Source organism: Telopea speciosissima, chromosome 1, assembly GCF_018873765.1.
Source record: "Telopea speciosissima isolate NSW1024214 ecotype Mountain lineage chromosome 1, Tspe_v1, whole genome shotgun sequence".
NCBI classification, from domain to species: Eukaryota; Viridiplantae; Streptophyta; class Magnoliopsida; order Proteales; family Proteaceae; genus Telopea; species Telopea speciosissima.
In genome coordinates, this window is record NC_057916.1 from 24,125,593 (window position 1) to 24,141,337 (window position 15,745).

General features: G+C 43.4%; 1 protein-coding gene and 1 long non-coding RNA gene across 4 annotated transcripts in view; one reads left to right on the forward strand and one right to left on the reverse strand.

Annotated features, from left to right (window-relative positions):
* LOC122648766 (probable LRR receptor-like serine/threonine-protein kinase At1g06840) overlaps positions 1-15,745 on the forward strand; it is a 101,148-nt gene that overhangs the window by 1,617 nt on the left and 83,786 nt on the right. For all 3 annotated transcript variants that reach the window (XM_043841987.1, XM_043841988.1, XM_043841989.1), the window contains exon 2: positions 12,986-13,136. In XM_043841987.1, coding sequence (XP_043697922.1) covers positions 12,986-13,136 — 151 coding nt within the window. The remainder of the gene's footprint in view (positions 1-12,985; positions 13,137-15,745) is intronic.
* Positions 13,539-13,928, reverse strand: LOC122648769. Its single transcript, XR_006331127.1, has 2 exons — positions 13,745-13,928; positions 13,539-13,711 (listed from the first exon to the last, which is right to left on the reverse strand). It is a non-coding gene; the product is annotated as an uncharacterized LOC122648769 (long non-coding RNA).

Below are 15,745 nucleotides of genomic sequence, written 5' to 3' on the forward strand. Positions count from 1 at the left end.
TGGCCGTGAATGAAAACTTCCCCCATATCATTTTATGGTACATTCCATGAAAGGACAAAAACGACCACCCCCATTATGAAAGAGGGTAATTCCGATATGGTTACATGCTCACGTAACCAACTATGATTATATAGAGCAAAAACCTTAATCAATAACTATAGCTCCTATTGGGTTTAGTCCCACATCGGATGTGTGAATGTGGTGTGTATTGTGTATATCCGTCATTCCACGGTCCTAAAAGTCGGTTAACCTTTTGGGATTTGGTGTGTGGTTTGTGTGATTACACTTTCATCAAAATATATATATATATATTTATATAGCTCCTATACTTGCTCTATTTTTATTCAGACTCCTCTATTTTAAATTTCTTTTCTAATTCTTCAAAAAAGCAAGCTCTCACTTTCCTTTTTCTCGGTGATAATTTAAAATTCCTAGGTAGCCCTTGATCCTCTATCATCCCTTCTCCCCCTGATATTTATCACCTCCAATTCCCTGCCCTCTCCAATTATGGGGAACAGGTCGGGTAGGGAACTGGAATGACCATCCTACCCTTTCTTTGGTTGCAAGCCCGAGTAGTAGGAAAGTTCATGTAAACCAAGAAGTAGCAATGTTTCATCCCAATATGGATAAGATTTTTGATTTGGGGCATGATGATAATTACGTGTGACCCTATGTCTGGATGCACAAACCACAAGACTTGGCAACACGTCAATGTTATTTTTTCCTTCCAAAAAAATCCATTTCCATCTCTTTGTTCCCTAATAATTCTAAGGGCATGACATCGCTATCTAGGCCTATAGCCCTGCATTGGCACGGTGACCAATGAGAGCGTGCACACAAACATAAACATAGTTGATTTTTTCGATTTCCACAAGGGTAGAATGATAACTTCTCACGCTCCTTACTAGGCATAAGAGCTACACAACCAATTAGCGTTCTTTTTCCCTAATTCTAAAATCTCTAAATTACCCATGACCCCCTCCTCGCTCTCTCTCTCCCATAGCCACCGTCCACTAGCCCACCCCATTAAGATGGAATTTTGTTGCTACCTCGGTTGAGGAACTTTTTTGCCACCTAGGCTCGCTGTCAAAGAAATTCTTTTTCCCTTTGGGTTCACAAATAATCTCCAAGGTTTTGGCATTTTCCAAAATACCCTTTGAGATTCCATTTCTTTGACTGCGAGTATGGGTAGCAACAAAATTTCCTAGCCCCGATCTCGGATTTTAATCTTCTCCAATTTGTAAATGTGTGCATTGCGCCACTATTAGATGGAGATGTTGATATCTGGCAGTTTAGACATCCAATTTAAGAAAAGGGAATTGGAGAATATTATTTTCCACGATCCCACCTGGCACATCCGACCCCAACCCCAACACCAGGCCCCGCACCCAAAATTTTTTTTGCTGGTATAACCCCAAGGGGTTAGCACAGCTGGCTTGGAGGGGACATGTTATACCCGCACCCCGGGAGTATAATTAATTATTAATTCTTCCCCGTGACGTGTAGTTATCACGCCACGTATGTCGGTGAGTTGTTCTCACGTGGTCAAACCCGACTATATTGACCATAGTACGAGGTTGCTGTGGAAACTAGTCGGGACCACGGAGGTTGCACCTTGACGTGTCGGGGTAAGTAGTTGACCAAATTTTGTTGTGTGCTTACCGCCTCTCAAAGCCCTCGAAGTGTGGTCCAAAGGCCCGACCTCTTATGGTGGGAACCACCTTCCTACTCGCATCGGAGGCAAGGTTCTGGCTGCCTCCGACCCTACATCCAATCGCTAACAAGGACCCTTGTGGGTGAGACCTGTGGCTAAGGTGCTATTGGTGCCTGCCATGTTTGACCCTACCCAAATAGACCCTAGGTTACACTTATGAGGCCTTATCCAAATAGGCCAATAAATGTGATTTCTATATGAGAGAGAGGGGTAAGACTATTCCTTAGTCTTTCTTTTTCTCTTTCTCTTTCCTAACCTAATCGTGAAAGGAGAGGAGAGCTTTGAAGAGAGGAGGCGGCAAGGAGGAGAAGAAGGAGAAGGAAGGGAAGAAGAAGAAGGAAATGGCTCTTGGGTTTGGAGCTTTAAAGAGGGTACATCGTGTGTACCTCAAACCAGTGTAAGCCAAGTGCCCTTTTCCCCCATTTTCTCTCTTCCCCTTGCTCGTTTGAGCTTGGGTGGTTCGTTGGTTGCGCCCCAAGATGGGGATTTCTTTTTGGAAACCCAAAGGGTTAGCTCGAACCATGTGTAGTTTCCCTTGTAGGATGCTATCCCATTTTCATTACAATCCTATAAAGACCTCTATTTTGACCTCTTCTTGAATCTATTTGATTCTAAAGCTTCAACCACCAAAGAAAACCCCAAATCTGGACTTTTGAGCTTTTGATCCTTTAAACCCCCTTAAATCTTTGAATGTTGGGTGTTTCTAAGACCCAAATAGACTCCAAGAACACCCCTCCCTAGTCCTTGAGGCTTAGAGAACCAAATGGGACAACCCGGGCTTTTAAAGACCTTGAAATCACACTTGGGTTGCATCGGAGGCAAGCTGCGTGAGTCCGATGTTTGCCTCCGATGTGTCCCGAGCCCGCAGGGAAGGTCGGAGGCAAGGTCGGAGGCGAGCTCCGAGTCCGACGTTGCCTCCGATGCGTTTTAAGGCTTATAACTTATGTAAACGGTGGGGTTTCTCTATGAGGCCTCCCCTACACTCTCTCACACTCTTATTCACTTCCATAGGCGCCAACATATGTGCAATGGGGTGATTTTGAGCGGAATCGTTGCGCTTATACAAACTCCATTTGAAGTAATTGGTGAGTGGGTTTGGGTGACTGTTTGAGCTTGTTTACTATTGCTTATTCATGCATTTATGAATTATATTGTGACATTATCATTCAAGCATGATTGCATATTTGCATTTATTCTTATTCGATGATGATGATTTGGATGATATGGATTTGTGTTGGGTTACGGTCGAGAAATCGCACGGAACCCCAATACGTGGAATTGTATATTGCATCTCATTCTTGTCAGTATGCGCCGTGTTGTCTTGGTACCGGGTGTTAGATGGAATGGGACGTTGACACACCCGGATGTACCTCTCAACACGATAGGATTCATGTAGTATATCCGTGGTTAGGCTCGGTTCCCTATGCTACGACCCTTACCAATGGGGGTTTAGGTGTTGGGTAGCGAGCACTGCGCTGTGGAGAGTTAGAGAGGCCAGGCCAGGGGTAGTAATGGTTATCGGGTGCCTGCGGGTGGTGATGACTACGACCGCGCGGGCTCCATAGTAATAATTGAGGTTGCATTGTGGTGAGAATGGAAGGATCCACAATGTCTTCGAGTTATGCGATGAGCATATACCCATTGACTTAGCATTGTGTGTTAGGTGGTAAATGAATTAATAATAGCATGCACCATGGACTATTTGTGATTGTGTGATTGTGCATCCCTTTTCTCTCTCACTAGCTCGGTGGAGCTAACCCCGTGTACACATTCTTTTTAGATTTCGATGCGAGATGATTCTTGTGGAGCCGAGAGAGACCGTGCGAGGATCATGGCGATTGTTGCCCATGATGATTGTGCCTACGGCTGTATTGATACTTGGGACTTGTTCCTTCTTTTTTTTTTTTTGGGGGCCACGTGCCTTATATAAATATTTATTGTTATACTTGTTTTGGGGTAGTTATGCTATGGTCATTCGGGATATCCATCCAAACTATTTATGTATCACTTAGCCGTGTGAACATGAGGTAACTCATCAGAACGCTTCCGCTTATTTTATGATCGTTGGAAATGTAATATTCCTTTATCTTTCGCACTCGATATTATTGTATTGTAATATTGGTTTATGGTACGTGAGTTGGCCATCGCATCGAGATCCTGGCGGTGAGGTGGGATGACGCGTGTCACCCTAATCATACCCGATATTGTATTTTATCCCTTGTCGGGATAGGGGTGTGACAACATGGTATCGAGCAATGATGCTCTGCACCTACCACGCGATCTTGCGGACTCTTGATTTACTCTCCACAATTAGGTTCTAAACTAAAAATCTTCAAGAACATAAATGATTGTGTGCGGAGGCACATAGGAGAAGACCGATTGTGGTGAAACAAGGACTTAGAAGATAATAGGTAACATGGAACTTAGGACTTGAACCATAGGTCGTTAAGCTACAACAATGTAATTGCTTTTGAGTCTTAAGTAGGTCATAGATGGGAAATTATATGCTATAATTCATAAACACTAATGAATCAATCATAACTAAGCACAATTATCAGCAATGATTTAAACAAGAGAGAATTAAGCAAATACATCGAGATACATATAAGATTAATTACAAATATCTAATTGTTTCAAATCTTCTTGGGAGGCAATCATATCCTTCCCATTTCAACATTCATGATTTCATCCATTCCAACAAAAACATATGACTCCATCCTCTCAATCAAAAGATACCAATCTAAACACTATAATTGTTTGATTCTCTGTTTGGGCATAATCGTGCCTTTCCCAACTCGAATGCAAGACCCCATTTGTTCCAATTGAAACTTTTGATTCGGTTATCTCAGATTAAATATACAAGTCTACCATTTCTAAAAGTTCCTAGTTGTTCATCCTAAGACAAGAACTAGAAGAAGCGATCAGGATAACTTCAATTTGTTGAGAGAAAGTTGGGATAGTCATTTGCACCACCGCCACCATCGCGACCAAGAAAGGTGTTGATGTCATCTACCCCTCTCTCGATACCCTCTAGGCGCCGAGTCGGTCGAAGAGTTGCTTCGTGACCTCATCGAAGCCATCCCCACTCGTAGGTTCAACCGCCTTATGGTCGTCGGAATGTCAATACCTCCCACCTGATGAAGGTATAGGGATTCCTTCTAGGTGAACAATAGGTCTTTGCTCCTCCAATGGACATTGATAATGTCGGCCAACCGTGTCTGCAGATGAAGGCTATAGGAACCCCCTTTACATATGAAACAACCCGATAGTTTTGTGTGCCGGGTTCTCGGTGTTGATTTGCATAGAAATGCCCGATGAGTTTTGGGTAGTATGGTTCAAGAAGGTTGAGAATGTTGGTCCACCCCAATGCCTCAAATCTACGCCCCACCTTGTAAGCTTGAGATCATCCAACACTACATCCCGCCCTTCCATTATATTTCAAGCGGAAGTAGTCTCGATAAAGCTCTTGGTCCTCTATCTTTGGAACCATAGTGGATCTAGGACAGTTGGTGCAATTTGTTCAACGCATGCATGTCGTGTTCTTGGAGCCATTGATTGTTTTTAATCTGAGCCAAAAGCCAAGTAGATAGTAAATTAATACCTTGAATGCTAAGGCCCGAGTAGATGATCAATGTAAGGTTATGAGGTTTAAAACCTAGCCCTTGATTTTTCCTTTCAAAGCAAATTAAATTACAGCAGGATTCTTAGGCTAGAAATTTCTGATTTTTTTATCAAATTGTGATCTAAGAAGTTGGGGAAAAAGGGAATGCATGGCCACTATGTGAATGCAATCATACATGATAGAGGTTAATGGCCATATTATGCCTAGAAAGTAATATTTTATACAAAACAGTGGGTTCAAGCAAGAAATAGGTTTATTCAATCATGGAGCATGCCTTGGACTTCAAAGAAAATTTTCGATTTTGTGGTTGGAAATTTGAATCTTAGGAAACAAGTAAATATGGTTTGTGACAACTCGGAGAATGTAAGCTAAGCCCTATCTAGTAAGACCGAATCAAATATGGCAAAAGAGAAGAGGAAAGATTCTAAGGATTTTATCAACAATCATGTATACAAGGAAATATGTTTGAAGATAAGACAATGTGATAATTTTCTATTAGATTTTATGGCATGTAAAAGAATTAGATTTGAACTTGGAGAGTTTTCCCAAAATATTGTGAATTGATAACTTTACCACAATCAAAACTCGAACATAATCCTAGTAAAATTCAACTAGACTTGACAAACATAGAGTCTCTAAAATGCTTGCAAAGACTTGAAAATTTATAAAAGATGCAATAATCAAACAAAGATCCAACAACTTAGTGTCATCGATCAAATAGGACTTGATTTACACCTAAAACCCTAGTTTCTGCCAATCGGTTTGGTATGAATTTGGTGTACATGGCCATGGGATTACAAGCAAAATCAAGACATGATCACAACTTGAGATGATTCATCCCAAATCCAAGAAAGAGAAAGTAGGAATGGGAAGAAAGCCATATCTTGAACAACCGAGAGTTGAACCTTGAGGCTTAGGATTACAAGAAAACCACCTAAGGGGAGCTTGAACGAAAGTCCCCTGAGAGCTTTTTCTCCTGCGGTTATGTCCTTTTCTTTGGAGCCAAAAATGCGTTTTAAAACTCGTGGCTCTGCTTTTGTTAAAATTCTACGAACAAACGAACGAGCAGATCCACTTGTCGTGAATCCGCTCCGCACAAAACTCGAAATTATCATTTTAAAATTGTGCGGATCAACGAACAGATCCACACTCATGCATCCATTCGTAGATCCGTTTGACTTCAACTCTCTCGCCTTGAGACTTCTAAGACCGGACGAATGAACGGATTTGCATTCCACATCCGCCCGTTAATCCGCTCTACCTATTTTCACGGAGGAGCCACGAACGCACCATCTTGAGGCCGACGTCGCTTGTGAGTCCACCCGATTTCTTTTAAGATTTTGAGCCTATTTTGGAGACCTTTTGACCACACCTATATGTGATGATCTTGTGCCTATACCCTAGATCGGACACCCCTGTTGTGTGACCCATTTGTGGGGACCACATGAGTCTAGTTAATACCTTTAAATTGAAAGAGGTTACGACTTGTACCCGATGGGCCCGCTAATAAGAACTAGCAGGCATTGGTAATCGCCGTGACTCTCTCTTACATGAAAGGAGAAAAGTTACCTTGAGGATGAAGATCCATAGACCCTATGAATGTAAGGACTCAAACCTTATGGATAGGGAAACCTAACTCTATGCGGGTAGAGACCCTTAAGGGGGTGCGTAGAATCTAAACCTCGTGGGTAGGTACTAGGAAAGGAAAGTAATAGGCTGGTTTGGGCTATTTATTTGAGTAAGCCATGAAGGTCACGTGTATTTGGAAGTCACTCATAACACCTCAAGCTAGTGATGACTCTATTTGGACTTTACTTGGTCCATCCAAACCTTGTTTAGACTCATAGAGAAAGTCCTACACCGTGATTCGACTTTTCAAAGAAAGGACTTAGCGAACCGTACCTGAGAACTTCTTGTTCTGGTGGATTGACCTAGATGACAGATATCTCCATAGGGATTTGAATGTAATTATTGAATCTATGCCTACATATTGGTGTGATAATATATATATATATAGATATCCCTTAGAACGTTGGACTTGTGTGACTAGAGTGATTCTCCGGTACTATAATTATGACTTACCTCGACCTTCTGTGAAACTAGTTGGAGCCCCGACCTTGGTTGACCAAACCTTAGGGTAATGAATAATGAATTTAATGACCGAGTAGGTTAATTTATTGAGACTTGCTTGAAGAGTTGACTTGGACCAAAACTATTGAAGGGTTATTGGTTCTCGAAAGAGGACCGATGTGGACTCTTCCCTGTGGGATAACTGTAGTAGGTTTAAAGGTTGTGAAAGTTGAAACGAAGGATGTAACAAGACCTTCTCCAACGATGAGATATGAATGGGGTAATGGATCACCAAATGCGTTCCCTCCGTCTTGGGAGTGAACAATAGGAGATTCCATCAATATTCCAAATCATTCTAAAGTTGGGTTAGGTAATGAGACAACCTGATGTGAAAGCCTTTGAATGTAAACCCTATGTTGGGTCATGGACAGTTAAATCTGTAACCCAAGAATGACCAGCATCAAGGCTAGAGTGGTATCACCCGATCCAAGATCTAGGGAACCTTTGTTCCTTGAGACTTAACTTAGTAGTTGGAACCCCGTTTTCCTAGGGTTATTGTGAACCACACCCCGTGGTAATGTGACCTGTAAGGAAAAGAGAATTGTGGAGCCCGACTTGCGGTGACATGTAGGCACCGCCTCATCTTGACCCGACCTTTGACTTAGTTTAAGATGTGGGTGACTTGGGATGTTGTTATCCAACACCCTTACCACTGAGACCAGTCGCCTCAAATTTCGGGGACGAAATTTCTTGTAAGGTGGGGAGAATGTTATACCCGCACTCGGAGTATAATTAATTATTAATTCTTCCCCGTGACGTGTAGTTATCACCGCCACGTATGCCGGTGAGTTGTTCTCACCGGTGGTCAAACCACTATATTGACCATAGTACGAGGTTGCCCGTGGAAACTAGTCGGGACCACGGAGGTTGCACCTTGACGTGTCGGGTAAGTAGTTGACCAAATTTTGTTGTGTGCTTACGCCCTCTCAAAGCCCTCGAAGTGTGGTCCAAAGGCCCGACCTCTTATGGTGGGAACCACCTTCCTACTCGCATCGGAGGCAAGGTTACTCGGTGCCTCCGACCCTACATCCAATTCGCTAACAAGGACCCTTGTGGGTGAGACCCGTGGCTAAGGTGCTATTGGTGCCCGCCATGTTTGACCCTACCCAAATAGACCCTAGGTTACACTTATGAGGCCTTATCCAAATAGGCCAATAAATGTGATTTCTATATGAGAGAGAGGGGTAAGACTATTCCTTAGTCTTTCTTTTTCTCTTTCTCTTTCCTAACCTAATCGTGAAAGGAGAGGAGAGCTTTGAAGAGAGGAGGCGGCAAGGAGGAGAAGAAGGAGAAGGAAGGGAAGAAGAAGAAGGAAATGGTCGCTTGGGTTTGGAGCTTTAAAGAGGGTACATCGTGTGTACCTCAAACCAGGTAAGCCAAGTGCCCTTTTCCCCCATTTTCTCTCTTCCCCTTGCTCGCTTGAGCTTGGGTGGTTCGTTGGTTGCAGCCCCAAGATGGGGATTTCTTTTTGGAAACCCAAAGGGTTAGCTCGAACCATGTGTAGTTTCCCTGTAGGATGCTATCCCATTTTCATTACAATCCTATAAAGACCTCTATTTTGACCTCTTCTTGAATCTATTTGATTCTAAAGCTTCAACCACCAAAGAAAACCCCAAAACTGACTTTTGAGCTTTTGATCCTTTAAACCCCCTTAAATCTTTGAATGTTGGGTGTTTCTAAGACCCAAATAGACTCCAAGACACCCCTCCCTAGTCCCTTGAGGCTTAGAGAACCAAATGGGACAACCCGGGCTTTTAAAGACCTTGAAATCACACTTGGGTTGCATCGGAGGCAAGCTGCGTGAGTCCGATGTTTGCCTCCGATGTGTCCCGAGCCTCGCAGGAAGGTCGGAGGCAAGGTCGAGGCAAGCCTGCTGAGTCCGACGTTGCCTCCGATGCGCTTTTAAGGCTTATAACTTATGTAAACGGTGGGGTTTCTCTATGAGGCCTCCCTACACTCTCTCACACTCTTATTCACTTCCATAGCGCCAACATATGTGCAATGGGGTGATTTTTGAGCGGAATCGTTGCGCTTATACAAACTCCATTTGAAGTAATTGGTGAGTGGGTTTGGGTGATGTTGAGCTTGTTTACTATTGCTTATTCATGCATTTATGAATTATATTGTGACATTATCATTCAAGCATGATTGCATATTTGCATTTATTCTTATTCGATGATGATGATTTGGATGATATGGATTTGTGTTGGGTTACGGTCGGAAGTCGCACCGAACCCCGAATTACGTGGAATTGTATATTGCATCTCATTCTTGTCGTAGATGCGCCGTGTTGCCGGGTACCTGGTGTTAGATGGAATGGGACGTTGACACACCCGGATGTACCTCTCAACACGATAGGATTCATGTAGTATATCGTGGTTAGGCTCGGTTCCCTATGCTACGACCCTTACCAACAGGGGTTTAGGTGTTGGGTAGCGAGCACCTCGCCGCCTGTGGAGAGTTAGAGAGGCCAGGCCAGGGGTAGTAATGGTTATCGGGGTCGCCCTCGGGTGGTGATGACTACGACCGCGGGCTCCATAGTAATAATTGAGGTTGCATTGTGGTGAGAATGGAAGGATCCACAATGTCTTCCCGAGTTATTGCAGAGCATATACCCATTGACTTAGCATTGTGTGTTAGGTGGTAAATGAATTAATAATAGCATGCACCATGGACTATTTGTGATTGTGTGATTGTGCATCCCCTTTTCTCTCTCACTAGCTCGGTGGAGCTAACCCCGTGTACACATTCTTTTTAGATTTCGATGCGATGATTACTGTGGAGCCAGAGACCGTGGATCGAGGATCATGGCGATTGTTGCCTATGATGATTGTGCTCGTGTATTGATCTTAGGACTTGTTCCTTCTTTTTTTTTTTTTGGGGCCACGTGCCTTATATAAATATTTATTGTTATACTTGTTTTGGGGTAGTTATGCTATATGGTCATTCGGGATATCCATCCAAACTATTTATGTATCACTTAGCCGTGTGAACATGAGGTAACCATCAGAACGCCGCTTATTTTATGATCGTTGGAAATGTAATATTCCTTTATCTTTCGCGACTCGATATTATTGTATTGTAATATTGGTTTATGTTGTGAGTTGGCCCTGATCGAGATCCTGGCGGTGAGGTGGGATGACGCGTGTCACCCTAATCATACCCTGATATTGTATTTTATCCCTTGTCGGGATAGGGGTGTGACAGGACATGAGACTCCGCCTCAGGAAGCGAAGTCTCGTGATCAAACCTGATCAAACCTTCACCGCTACATAATTTCTTGGGGCCACCCGCCTGAGGCTCACTAGGGCCCAGAAGCTCCCGGTTCGTGCGTGGCGCGGGGGTTATTTACGAGCCCGGGGGGTTTAGTTGGCCTAAAGTTAGATACCCCTCATGTCTCAAAAAAAAAAAAAATAATAATAATAATAATTTGCTAGTATTCTTATAACAGAAATGTTCCTGCTACACTTATGAACCCAAAGGGGTAGTGAATTATTCCTTTTCCTTGGTTGCCAGCCTTGTAGCAGAAACATTCCGGTTAAAAGTGTAGCAGCAAAATTTCCGCCCGCCCCATCTTGCTTCCTCCCTCCCTCCACTCCGCCCCTCCACACGGACCACGCCGCATTAGGTTTCACTGTTTCTCAGCCATCCTCGCCATCTAGTTATCTACCATCGCTCCATCCCGATTACCTTCAGAATTTCCATCACAATTTCGTACGGCACCGCCATCACCAACTCGTAATGTCGCACCATCACCTCGGTCACAAAGGGCATCTCAGTTTCCCTCACCATCTTCCCTTGCTCCATCACGATTACCTTCACAGTATACATCACCATCTCGTAAGGTGCCACCGTCACCTCGATCACAAAGAGCTTCTCAGCCTCCCTCACCATCCCGCACACTTCAACCCTAACCAGTATTTCACAAAAAAAGGAAAAAAAAAAACCAACCAGTAACCCAGAAACCCTTATTCCCCATATCACCATCTCATACAACCTCTCAAGCAGCCACCCAGTCTCCATCTCTATCCCTCACTGCTCCCCAACTAATACTTTGGGACAACCCCAAAATCTCCATCTCCATTCCATCTCGTACAGCCCTTATGGAGCAGCCAAAGGCTCTAGTTGCCTCTAAGCACCCATCACCAACCCAGCAAGCCTCACCATTACTACAAACAACTCAAGCAAGCTCCCCCCCTCCGCCACCATTTCAGAAAGCCTTTCAACCCCCATCTCCATTAATGTTACTGCTGCCCAAGATGAGCCTGCATTGCCCCAACCACCATCCCAAAAATCCTCTATATCCGCCCTTCCCTTTCAAAATCAAAACCTAATACAAACTACTATTAAGCCAGACGAGGCTGAAAACAACCACCCAATGCATCAGGCCAAGTTGTGGCAGGTACATCCTCTTTCAGGGAAGTTTGAGAGAACTCTCAGGCAACAGACATCTTCAAAGGCAGAAGAAACCAAAGCTGAGCAGAAAACAAGCCGAGAACCAAAGAGAAGTGAAGCCCGAATCTGACGAGGAACCAATGCAAAGGACAATCACAAAATTCATTAGCATGGCTTTGGGATTAAGCACGTAGTAAAAAAGGCAGCCAAGTATCACACCTCAATCAGGACAAAACAGCCCTAGATGGAAAGGAAACCACAGAAACTGGCGCTAAAGTACGAGAGAGCAAAGTAGTTACTGCACACCCAAAAGAAAAAGAGTATGGGCACTGAATCTCGCCCACGAGGCTCCTGCACAGAGAGATCAGGGAAGACATTTCGAAGTTCGTCCACAAACTGGCCATGGGAGATCCGAAACAATCCATATGGGTAATTCACAGATTTCGAACTATCAGGGAGAAAGAGATTTGGAAGTTTATTTTTCAGAGGAATCAGGAAAATAAAATTTTGGAGTTAGAGAATTTGAGAATGTAGGAGAGAGTTATTAATCAGCCCTTTTTTATAATGAATTATATTTATTACAAATATAATGTGTCTAATATGTATTCACAATTTCACATACAAGTGCATTTTTCTGTGTCTTTGGAAAAGATATGGAAAAAGTCTCCTTTAATTTACAACACTGTAAATGTATTCTATGTGTGTTTACTAACTATTTTCCGAGAAGTGGCTCTTGGGTTCACTACCTTCAGCTGTGGCATGTGAAAAAACTAACATGGAACTGTATTATGTCCAAGAGTGATCTAGTAGATGGGACCAAAGTCGTTTCAGATATCCATAACAGGGCAGACACCTACAATATTATTACACTGCCTTAGATTCCATCCTTGCAGCTCCAAAATCAGTGGGTTGCAATTATTGGTGTATTTATTCTGATTAGTAAGGGAGCTGCTTTTGAACTTTAGAACTGTTGAAATTTTCTGGCTTCTATTCAAACTACTTGTGTCCCATTGGTAATGGATTTCAAAAGCATGAGGGCCCATTATTTTCAGAAACTTTTCCCCTTTTTTATATTAAGGTCTTGCAGTCATGAGCATAAAGCTAACATTCGTAATAATCTGCAGTCAGGGCACTGGGGGACATCAAGAGAAGTTTGAATGATCCTATGAACCATTTAGAGAATTGGAGTCAAGGAGATCCATGTACATCAAATTGGACAGGGGTTTTGTGCTTCAATACAACGGAAGATGATGGATATCTACATGTCCAAGAACTGTATGCTTTCAATAATTCCTATCTACCTGTTTTTTTTTTTCATGGAACTTACAGGCATGAATTTCACTAAGATTTTAACTTGAGGAGGCTTCTCTTTTTTCTCTTTCATTTTTATTCTTTTTGAAATTCAGTTTTGGCTTAAGATTAAGTTTTCTTTGAAGCTGTGGGAAATTTATGTATGATTGAAGTTTGCTTAATTCTGTATCTAGTACAAAGATGGACTGTATTATGTTATATCAAACTGACCGTGTCCTGATTATAGGTACAGATAAATGTCACCCCTTTCAAAAGTAATGTAATTCTTCAAACAGGGAAAGCTTTAGCTTAAGTAGCCAGTAAATCCATAAATATTTTTCAGCAGCCTGAATTCCAGAAAAACCTTCCTATGCAAGAGTTATTTTGATCCAGACTTTAATGTCAACCCAACTTTCTTGATAAAAGCATGTGGTATCTAGTATGACCAATAAGATTGATGAAGATGATTCTGCGACTTTTCCATCTACGCGCATGTCTCTTGTTAGAGGATGTGAGAGCAAGAGCTAGGTCCAACATATGTTCAAACTGTAAGTAGAAACCTATTGATGAATCAGTTGATGCAGATTCATCACCTATCTTTCTAATTAGAACATTATTTTGGCAGTTTCATGTCTCCTCTTCGAAGTTTCTGTAATTGTGCCCATTTATCGGAGACAGTGGGTAGAAATTTCTGAAAAATTGTTGTATTTTATAGCATAAATTTTCCAAGTAGAACTCAACTTTGAAACTACACATTCTCTGGTATCTTTTTTATCCTAGTGCTGCATTAAAGATATCAACACCATTAGGCGTTGTAAGGTATTCTTACAGCTGTCAAGTTGGTTGCCCTCCAAAGAAACGCTTCTTGAATTTGAAGTTAGACCCCTTTATCATGTAATGGAAGAAAAAACTTGAGGAGGTGGCAGTATATATAACCTGTGGATGGGTAAGTGAATCTTTTGAATCCTTAGGGGTGCTTGTCGCCTTGAACCACCATCGGGCTCCCTTTGTGGTCCTGATCAAGCTTCTTCCTTGCTACTGCTGATCAATACCTCTTTTCCGTCTGTTGGTCTCTTCCTTGATGCAGCCCTGTCAACCGTTGACGAAGCTCTCTTTGCTCCACCACCTCCCGAGACTACTGACATCTCTGTCGGTAGAGTGTCTCCTTCACCCTGTCTCAGTCCTCCACAAATCTTTCTCTCAAATGCCAATCTCCCTTCTGCTGCAACACTCTGTCCTCCGCTTTTGTCCTGCTCGCTTTCCTCTTTGAGCAAACCATTCAAATCCCTTAAACCCTCTCCTCCCCCACCCTCCCCCTCTTTCCTCTTTTGGGGTGGGGCCAGCCAAAGAGTTTACACTCCCACCCTCCCTCACTTAATCAAACCCTCCCATCTTACGAAAACCTCGCCCACCCCAATTCCTCTGTGGCCCAACCCATTACTCCCAACCCCTCTTTGATCCACTACTTTATTCCTCCCCCTTTTGGGCTGGTCCAAACCAGCCCAACCCATCACCAACACCTCCACCTAAGCCCAACCAGTACTCTAACGAGATCCCTCACCCGCGTGAGTAACCGAACTTGCTCCCCCCAGGGCCCTTCTCCTTTTGGCCTGGTCCATCCCTCAAGCATTCCCTACACCCCTCTTTTGGCTATTGGGCTGGTTTCGGTTGTGGGGGCGGTTTCTGGTTCTCCTGCCCTGGCCAATCACCCATCTCTCCCTCCTCTGCCACCCATCCCCGCTGTGGTCCCTCCCTTTTTTTCTGCCGGCACAGGAATCCGCTCCCACCTTCCCTGTGTTCCATCTTTTTCCTTTGGGCTCTCCTCCCTCCCTCTGTTCAAGTCCCCACCCCCTCTTGCCTTCGATCGTCCATCCTCCCCCCGTTCATTTTTACCGCCGGCATCATAAAAGCTCCCCACATATCCCAAGAAGTTGTCCCACCTGGCCTCTTCCTTGCCCAGCCCTGAGAGGCTCAGCCTGCTTCCATCCATCTCTCCTTGCATGATGAAGCAGGGGGTCATCTGGATTTCTTGAGGCCTCTATCCCTTGTTCAAACAGGATGATGTTTGATCTTGCTTCAAGCTCCAACATGTTTTCTTCTGCTATCTCGGAGAAGAAGGATTTTGGCCTTCGTTAGAGAATGGATTTACGTGGTCATGTCTTTTGGCAGGATATTTCGTTGTTATTCTGTGGGCAAGCCTGCATTTATTGTGTCTATCTACAATTTCTGGTTTGAGCGCAATCTCTCAAGATATGGTCCGTAATGTCAAGATCTTTCCAGCAGTTTTGGGGCTCGTTCGTATCTGATGTTAGATCATTACTAGTTAGGGCTCCCTCCCGTTGCGCCGTCTCCCTGTAATAGTTTGATTGTTTTTTATTGGGGTCCTTTCCTTCTCTTTTACAGGTCCTTGCCTCCCTCCATCTGTAAAGGCAGGGTCTTGTAAGTTGTTTGTTGTTTTGTTTGTCCCCCCCCCCCCCCTCTTCTCTTAGGAATTGTTAATGAATTTTTTATTAATCCAAAAAAATCTTTTGAAGAATCCTTAAATCTTGAGATCCTGTGCAGATTGGTTAACAGTTTGTGATGTACTGGTAAAT